The sequence below is a fragment of the Gossypium arboreum genome, chromosome 11, assembly GCF_025698485.1.
Source record: "Gossypium arboreum isolate Shixiya-1 chromosome 11, ASM2569848v2, whole genome shotgun sequence".
Lineage (NCBI taxonomy): Eukaryota > Viridiplantae > Streptophyta > Magnoliopsida > Malvales > Malvaceae > Gossypium > Gossypium arboreum.
This window is the reverse complement of record NC_069080.1, coordinates 17,469,519-17,479,533: the sequence shown is the minus strand read 5'-3', so window position 1 is coordinate 17,479,533 and position 10,015 is coordinate 17,469,519. Positions and strand designations below refer to the sequence as shown.

The 10,015-nt window shown below is 29.2% G+C and overlaps 1 protein-coding gene across 1 annotated transcript; it reads right to left on the bottom strand.

Annotated features, from left to right (window-relative positions):
• Positions 1-4,924: 4,924 nt before the first annotated feature.
• On the bottom strand, positions 4,925-6,170 carry LOC108470430 (uncharacterized). The gene has a single exon (XM_017771734.2). The coding sequence runs from the start codon at positions 5,969-5,971 to the stop codon at positions 5,096-5,098; it is 876 nt and encodes a 291-aa protein (XP_017627223.1). The 5' UTR covers positions 5,972-6,170; the 3' UTR covers positions 4,925-5,095.
• Between the last annotated feature and the right edge of the window lie 3,845 nt (positions 6,171-10,015).

Genomic DNA, 10,015 nt, shown 5'->3' with positions numbered 1-10,015 from the left:
CTATATACTTCCTAATTTAATACTTAAAATTCCTATTTATTATATTTCAAAATTTTATACTAATTCTTGACCCGATCCATCACTGTACCTAACCCCAAGTTAAAAGCGGATGTTACACAAGTTATAAAATTATTAAATTTTAATAATTTATAAAAATTATAAAAATCCTAAAAAATTGTAAATTTTATAAAATTGTAAAAAATTATAAAATATATAGAAATATAGAAAAATATATATAAAGTCATAAGAAAATTATAAAAAGTAAAGAAATATAAAATTAAGTAAAAATTATAATAATTATCGTAACGAAAGAAGTATTTTATAATTTTTCTATAATTTTAAAGGTTGTCGAAACCATTTATTTGAAAAAACAAAAATGAAAATAAAAATGGGAGTCGCCACCAATCATTTTTTATGAGGTGTGATCGGGTCACCTCGTAATTTGATCGTTTTAATAAACGGTTTGATTTACTAAAACAACGATTTTTGATTTATAAACTTCAAGAAATGAGTTCGTGAGTCGATTACACATGAGGAAGGATTAGCACCCTCGTAATGCCCAAAAGTGGTACCTAGTTGATTAATTAATGTCTTAGTGTTGAAAGTTGAAAACTTGAAAAGAGTTTAAAATACGATCCCTCTTTGTATTAATATTATTTTTTTACTTAAAAATTGCTTAAATAAACCGAAACGTATGTTAAAGGCCTTCTCATCTCGAGGTAACAAAATGTCACATTCCGTAAGTTAGGACACGACACCTCGAATCCTCGAGAATAAGCTTGCCTTTTATTTTTTTTATTTAAATCTCATGTATTTTAATTTTAAAAAGAATATTCAGTCATTTAGGTTCAATAAGAAAATCGAAACCCTGTAAGTTAGGGTACGACTTCTCTAATCTCCGAATACGAAACATTGCCTATTTTTAAATTTTCCTTTTTGAAAAATAACAAGCGTAATATTTAAAACAATGGGTATTTATCTTATTTGAGGTATAGTATAAAAGCAACGAATTATATTTAAATATAATGCATGATGTAGTGATGATGAGTCAATATAGAATGACTATATAGATAGAATATTGGAATGATAAAATATAAATAAATAAGGGTATACTTTAATAATAATATCATAATCTAAATAAATAAATAAAGTAGCGTAAAACAAAATAAACGAAAAAAAATGATTGAAAAGACACGACTCAAAAATACCAAAATAATAAAAGGAAATAATAAAATAACACATAAAGGAAATAAAAGAAAAGAAAAGAAAATGAGATGAAAATATAATAATATGTACAAATATAAACAACATAAGTTTTAAAAATAAAAAGGAAGGCAATAATAATAGATAGATAAATAAATAAATAATAATAAGATTAAAAATCCATGAAAAGATGAAATTAAATAAATGACTTAACTGGAATTAAAATGAAGTTAAAAGGATAAACTATAAATAATAAAATAATTAAAACAGACTCAATGATTAAAATGAAACGCGCGAAAAGGAATGGGGATTAAACATGAAATTATACCAAATCCTTTGAACACAGCGTTCCATAGGGACTAAAATGAAATAAAAATAAAATTACAGGGTATAAATTAAAAAAACAAAAAGGACTGAATTGAAAAACATTTTAAATGCGGAAGGGTCAAGACCACAAATAACCCATTGGACGCGAAAACACGCGAATCTTGGCTATTTTCTAGTCGGGTCTCTGGGTTGGCAAAACGACATCGTTTCAGATGTTCACCTTTTAAAATGACCCAAGGATCAAATTGAAACAAATGTAGAAATAAGTGGTAAAATAAAAAAAATATAGGACCAGATCAAAATAAGCCTCAAAAGCGGAATGACCTATCGCACAAATATCCCCTCCAGCAAAAACACCTGGATCTTAGGGGAAGGATCGGGTCAGACGTGGGTCGCGTCAAAACGGTGCCATTTCACATAGGTATATAAGTTAAAGTTTAACAAAAAACAAATCATTTCAGCCATTTCTTTAAAAAAAAAAACTGAAAGCCTCTTTTTTTTTTCTCTCAAACAAACCTAACTCTGGTCTCCGGTTGCCATTGATAGGTTCCACTGTCCCCGGTGGCCAAAAAAGCCAAAAAATCTCATTTTTGTATTTTTTTCGTAGAACTCATTTTTGGACTTGAAATCACCAAAAAAATAAAGCCAAAGTAAAAAAGCGACAAGAGCCCCTTGACTCTCGCCGTTTTTCGCCGTAACCTTTGGCTGAATCCCAAGGGATCCGACGGCCTCGTGGACCAACGGTTGCTCCAACGATGAAATAACAGGTGAAAAAGTTCCCCTTTTTATGTTATTATTATTTATTTATTTATTTCGAAAAGAATAAAAATAAAAATAAAGATGCAACACTTTTTAATATTTGAACCAGTTTCAAAATCTCTGTTTTTGTGTATATTTCTCTGTATATTTCTTCCTTTTCTCTTAAAAAAATAAATAGCAGATAAAAAATAAAGCAAACTACCTTTGAAGTTTTTGTTTTCTGTTTTTTTATTACTCTAGTGTCTGCGTAAAATAATACATAGTAGCTGTTATGGCTTCTTTATAGCCGAATTACAAAACTGTCTGTTACTACTCTTTTGTTTTTTTTTTGTTGTTTCTACTACCTTGCGTGTTTGCGTTTGCATCGGCCCTTGTTCTTTTCCTTGCAAGTGACAGTGGCAGAGGAGTGATTGATGGTGGTAGTGGCAGAGGGGTGTCAGGCGGCACGCCTACCGACGTGGAGAAACGACACAAGGGAGGTTAGAGTTTCTTTTGTTTTACTGAAAATGTTTATGCTTTCGGGCCATTAGGGTTTTAATTTATTTTGGGTCATTTGGGCCTCTTTTGTAATTGGACTTGTAATTATTTTATTTTTATTTGGTTTGGTTTGGGCCCGGACAAAAATAGCTATTACAACAGTCAATTGCTAAAGTTAAAGATCAAATGACCTATTTCAGTGGCAGATCTAGAAATACAACTTGGGGGACAGGGACGAAGTCAAAAATTTTCTTGAGGGGTCGGAATTAAATTATATATTTTTATGATAGTAAAAATGCAATTTCGTCATTTTAATAGCCTATATTTTTATAATTTTTAGAGGATTAAATCAAAATTTTATCATTTTTAGGGGGGAAAGTGTAATTTTACCATTACTAATTTAAAATTTTATAGATTATAAAAGGCTTAAATGAAAAATTTTCCATTTTAGGGGGGCCAGCCCCTCCTAGATCCGCCCTTGGCCTTTTTGATGCATTTTGGCAATTGAAGTACCCAAATGAGTGTTAAAAAAAAAAGATAGGGGCTTCATCTTTTTTTTTTTTTAGTTTGAAGGCCTTTTTGATGTATTTTGAAAGTTTAAGTATCCAATTAAGTAAAAAAAAGAAAAACAATGGCTTAATTACTTTTTAGAAAAAATTGAGGGCTTTTAAACCCTTAAGCCAATAAAATAATGAATATTGATATAATGATGTTGTCATATTTTATTATTTTTAAATAAAACAAATAAAATTGAAATGTTTTAATTGAGCCTAAAAAATTAATTAAAAAATTTATCACTTTTAATTATTTGATTAAAAATTCATTTTAATATTCAATTTTATTTCACTCATGTATTGGGTGTACTAAAAATCTACTAAATATAAAATAAGTACATAATTTTATTAGATTTATATAATATAAATTATTAGTATTTAAAAAAGTATAAATATATAACACCTTAAAATGATTACGTCTTTAAAATTTGTTCTCCGTGTGAAATCCACTAGAATTGACCTTAACAAGATACGGTATATTTTAAACATGATATAATTAAACAATATTTTAAAATATAAAATAAATAAAAGCATGACATAAACGTTTTAATTTTTTTATATCATGCCTACTTTTACATATAACTTAGTTTATAGAAGTGAATATTTGATTGAATTAAGTGAACAAGCTTCAAGTTAATTGAGTTAATGAGTTCTATTTTGTTACTCTAATTGAATTGAAAATTATTTAAATCGAATCAAGCAAGATAAAATTCGAACCTAATTAAATAAGTTTATTTGAATTAAATTTAAAAAAAACTATGTTGAAATCTTGTTCATAGTATGACTAAGTTCTGAGTTAAAAACATAATTACATATATATTTAAAAACTCTTTAAAAATGAAATAAGAGAAAAAAACATAATAATCAACATGATAAACTTAATTTGATAATTTACTTGTTTAAAACCTCAAATCTATCATCTTGGATTTAAAAAAGATATAATTTAGCATTTATATATATTTTGGGAAAATTATAAACAATTTTAATGTTAGAAGTGTTTTTTTTTAGATTGGCTAATTTACAAAATTTCAAAACTATCAAAGACCGAACAGTATTTATATTAATTTGTTTTAAGTTATAAAATTTAACTCGAAATACCAAATTATTTGATGAATTAGAAAAAAAACTAAATAACTCAATTTTTAAAATTGAATCAAATTTTGCTTACATTTAATTAACCCTTAAACAGTAGGAAAAAGACGTGTTTAAACATGTCAAATTTACTTTCTCCCAAAACAATAACAATAAAAACTCAAGTGGAAGATGTTTAAATTAATTAAATATTAAATATTATTAAATTATTAAATTATTAAAATATACTCACTATAATAATACCACAATAAATTGTTACATTTTTTGCCGTCGACTTTCCCCCTCTTTAAAAAAAGCCGAGATGAAGTATGTTATCCATTTCACATCTTTCTTTGTCAGACATTAATTGCCCTTTGCCCTGCTTTTTAAACTACACTCTTGCTTTCAACACCTGCCCTTCCCTCCTTTATTTTATTTATTTAGTTTCCATCGTTTCCCAATCGCTTCGTCGCATCCAAACTTGTGTGGCTTTTGAAATCGGCCGACGTTAATCTGTACAAGTGGCGCTCAGATTCTTCTTTTTATCTTCCATTATTTATTTTCAGGTTACAGACAATCACGTGATCAGATTGGCTACTTCTGATGCATATTTGCCGCGTTACACTATTATTTAGTAATAAAATATACATTTTGTTTATTTACATATGATTATTTTGGAAACATGGTTTTCTCGTCTGACCAAATTATCTCGTACGGACGAACAAACTGCCGTTGACGGCGTCCTCGAAGCCAACGTAGCGGCATTGGACGTTGTTGATCGTCGCGGGGCTCAATGAGCTGTTGTTTGCTTGGATCTGGTTCGTCGTCCGACGGTACGGACCGAACCATTTGTTCTGCATGTAACGGTGTTTTCTCCAAGGTGGGAGGGATAACTGTTTGCTCTTCAACGATCTTTTCGCCGAATCACTCATGAGATTGACCATCTTTTTCAATTCCTCGCTTTTCCCCACGAAAACCCTAGGCAAATACTGCAGTAGCCTCGAGTAATCGGTTGTCGGCCTCGCGATCTCGAACTCGGAGGCAAAATCAAGGTCAACGAAGTACCTGGTTTGCCGCGTGGGTGATATCGATTGCACCACGTCGATGAAGTCGTAGTTTCCGGCGGTTAGACCACCAGAAGAACCCCACTTGGTCTTGCAGATCGCTGCATTGTAGCCGACCTGGCGAAGATAAGCCATTACTTTACGCCTGAAAATAGCTTTATCCGTCTTGAAAAACGAAAGCATTTCTATTGCATTCAAAACGGTATCCGTGAGCCGATTTAAGTAAGAACCCGTGCTGTTAAGAAAGGAGGACTTGATAATGATCTGGAGGGAGTCAGCAGCATCAATGTTGGAGTCGACTCGTTCAGAGTCAGATTGGTAACCGGTCTGTTCAGCAGTACCGTGATCATCTTCCAAGAAACTATGAACGAGTTCCGAGAGGCAGGGAGAGTCGTCATGGGTGGAGTCCGATTGTTCGCTTCCACTGCTGGAGTAGCGGACGCCGACGAGTTGCGCCTTGACTCTGTCGTCGAGCGGGTCAGTAACTCGTTTGACTCTTGTACCAGAAGTAGCCATTAATGTTTTTGTTTTCCCTGAATGGGCATTTGTGTTAGAAGGGGTTGTTGGTTGAGATAAATAAGGGATGAGAAGGAAGTAAGGGCAAAGGAACTTTAAGACGAAACCATTTATATATATATTAAGGAAAAAAGGGAATTTAGGGCGGAATATTCCAAGGAAGTGTGTTGCAGTGAAAAGGAGTGAAATGCTTTGGAAGTTGGATGATTGGAGGAGTACAAGTTTAAATTTAAAAAAGAAGAAGCAAGGAGATGGGATGTAGCTATAGGCGTGTAAATGGTGTACACGTGGGTGGGAGCATATCCAACCCTATCTAAGGTTTATTCGGGTTATATCATGTACCCACATCATTCCTTTCGCTGCCCTTATTTATTCATTCAAAAATTATAATTAGATGTAATGTGATAAGAGATTCCATAAAAATAAATAAATAAATAAATTTATTAAGTAAATAAAAAATGGACGGAGTTAGGAATTTGGGGGTTGAAGAGGAAGTGGTGGCTCTTCACGAAAGGAAAGGGTGAGTGGATGAAGAACTGAATTCAGGACTTGGGTGGGAAGTTGGAATATTGATGCGCTTTGAGGCAGGATGAGGCTACATAGTCCAACAAAATGATCCTACATCTTACCCCCGAAAAGTAGGTGTTAGAAGCCCATCCGAATGACTTTGAAATTGGGCCGTTTAGTAAGTTATTAAGTAGGCTACAAACTTCTTAAATTGGGCTAATCATATCCCCTAAACTTGTTTAATTTAATTTTCCTTATTTCTATCTCACGCTGCCAACGTGGGAAGTTTTAAAATTCCTATTATCGCTTACATTAGTTAAATTACTTTTAATTTAAAGAATTTACAGAAAATATATCTAAATAAAATGGAAAATAATACATTCGAGAAATAGAATTATTATAAGAGATATAGTATTCTTGTTTTAATAAAAAATTTAAAGTAAATTTCAATTATAAACAAAATTCTTCTTTTAAAACTTAATGAATTTTAATTAGAAATTATTTCCGATTTTAAATATAAAGAAAATATTTAAAATTATTATTGAATTTAAATTATGTATTATATGTTGATTTAGACGTGTACTCAATAATTATATTATTGTCAATTTTAGGATGCTACATAGGATTTTTCTATTTGATTGTGTAACTTATGGGTTTAATATATATTTTGTCTTCAACTATCTAATCCGCATACCACCTAGTTCATATTCAAACTTATAAATTATTAAATATTTTTGTTTCTTTTAACACAATAAAATTAAGACACGTGGAATATACTAATATAAAATTAATAAAGTAGGAAAACAAAAAATAAAAATTTATCTTATATTAAAAAATAAAGTATTTATATTAAGTTTTTAATATTTTATGAATTTGTTAAAACTCAATGTTTAATGGAGACAGATATTTAATTTATTTGAATATGGACATTTGTTGTTGAAGTTAAATCTTTTATTTGAAATAAAAATCTAGAAAGTTTTCTAAAATATATACATAAAAAATTAAAGGTAAATTACAATAATAGTCACTAGATTTATCCAAGGTCTCGTAACTTGTCCGATCCAATTAGATAAGAATTTTTGTATTTTGGGCAGGTTTAGTTAGACTCAAATTCAACTTAAATAATAATAAATATTTTTTAATTTAAATTCAATTTTAAAATACAAAAAAATCAATTAAAAATATTTTTTATTACTTTTTTAGTTTTTGAACAATAAAATGAGTTTTTTTTGGCAAGCTTGGGCAAAAAATCTTTTTCTTGAATTGTCTCAACCCAATCCATGGACAATTCTAGTAGTCACTCAACTATTAGTAATTTTTTTTTGTTATCCAATTATGAAAAGTTACAAAATGGTTACTCAATTATTAATATCCTTTTTTGGCTGTTCAACTTTGAAAAGTTACAAAATGGTTACTCAATTATTATTATTTTTTTTAGTCGTCCAACTATGAAAAGTTACAAAATAGTCGCTCAACTATTTAATTTTATTTTTTGTCACTAACTAACTAACAATGTCAACTTTTAAAATTGGCATAATAGGAACTTTAACTCTCAACATTTATAAATTGTGTTAATTTAGTATTGATTCTAGAAAATCTAATCCTTAGCATTTACATATTGTGCATTTTGGTCTTTTTACAATTTTACTTTTCTTTGTGACCTTTTCACCTTAAAAGTTAAAAATAAATAAATTTATCAGCTAAATTTTATTGAAATATACAAAAGAGATAAAATACCCAAAAATCGAAGATAATAATTTTATCTTTTCTCATTCCTTTAAGAATTAACCCTCAATGTCATAAAAGAAAATAAAATTACAAAAAAAGAATTACATAACGTGTAAATGTTGAAGTTTAAATTTTTAGAATTAAAATTAGATTAACAAGATTTATAAATGTTAAGGATTAAAGTTGGTATTATGTTAATTTTAAAATTGTCACTATTAACCAACCAGTAACTCAAAAATAAAAATTGAATTGATGGATGAAAAAAAATCAATAATAACAGAGTGACTATTAGGCATAGTAAGATAATTAGATAAATAAAATTGTAAATCGTATGTATTAGCGGTTTAATGTTTGGCAGCTGCTGGTTTTGGAGAAGGCACCGCCCATTAATATTTTTTAATAGAAATGTATTATTATATCCAAAACAAAGGAGAAAGCACCCAACCAGCAATGCTTCATCACCTTTTAAATAAATAAAAAAACTTGTTCATTTTTATAAAATTCCTTTACCCTTTCTTGTGGGGTTATAATTTGAATAAAATGAGATTTTAATTTACTGAACCCATGTCAAGTAGAAGACAAGAAACAGAAAAACCGGAAAGAGAATATTACTTCTTAATGATCAAGTTTTGTAGAAGAAAAAAAGGGTGGTGGTGCTTGCTACCGTAAGCCACCAAGCTGGCCTGCACTGCCTCTGCCTCTCGTAGTTTCCTTAGATTGGGTTTTTATGTTAAAAAGTCTGCTTTAATATTTAATTTCAAACTGCTCATTACTGTACCGTTAACCACCTAAACAGATGACAAAATATGAATCAATGATGGGATTGGAATTTAATAAATTGGACCCCTCCCCCCCCACTCTTCCCCTTTTTTTGCAAAATTTGATAAAGATTTTCAGGCACATGCCTTGCACACTACAATCACAACATTTGTTGAAATTTTGTCATCCAATAATAAGTAAAGCTAAATAAAGGTCCTTATAGCTTTTGTAAAAAATTAGATGATATTGCATTTTCTTACTGTACATCTTTTTAAATCTAATTGTGTCTAAAATGTTATAAATTTTAATATATTTAATTTAATTTTTTATATTTTTAATTAAGAATTGTCTGTCTAATTTATTATTATATTTATTTTTAATGGTTTTAAAATTATACAGTGTATGTGTTACTTCACATTAATGCATCAACTTATACCCTTCATTGCATTAAATATAAACTTATCCATTAACATTTGAAAAAGTTTTATTTCTTATAATAAGAAAACTTATTTAAAATTAATATTTTAAACATATTTGATAATTCACAATATAATTTTTTCTAAAAAAAGTAAAAAATCACTTAATAGAAAATAAGTTAAATGATTATTTTATTTTATTTAGGATTATATTATCCATTATAAAATGACCTAATTACATTCAATATTTAATTTGAAATAAAATAGGAGAGAAGTACACATGAGGATTCAAGATGGCAATATGGAGCATTAAGTGGTTTTAAAAGTTAATGGCATAAAAAGGGAGGATTGGTGAATAGTAATGATGGGTTTGGAAATGAGTGGCTCCCACATGCTTTGTATTATAATAAAACAAATTTAATTAGGTCCTTTTTTTTTTTTTTTTTTATCTATACAATATTACAGGGTTTAGTGTAGAAATAAATATGAATTGAGTGAAATGGCATGCAACAAATGTGTTTTGAAACTTAAGATTTAGAGCTTTACTTTCACATTTTTGTGCGTTTCCTGGATTGCTTCTGAAATTAAAGAGCTTCAAGTCTCCAGCTGCCCACGGAAAAGTTAAGCTGGCGAA

Bases quoted from the DNA above. Each gene is read 5' to 3' on its own strand.
- LOC108470430 (XM_017771734.2), bottom strand. From the start codon at position 5,971: ATGGCTACTTCTGGTACAAGAGTCAAACGAGTTACTGACCCGCTCGAC.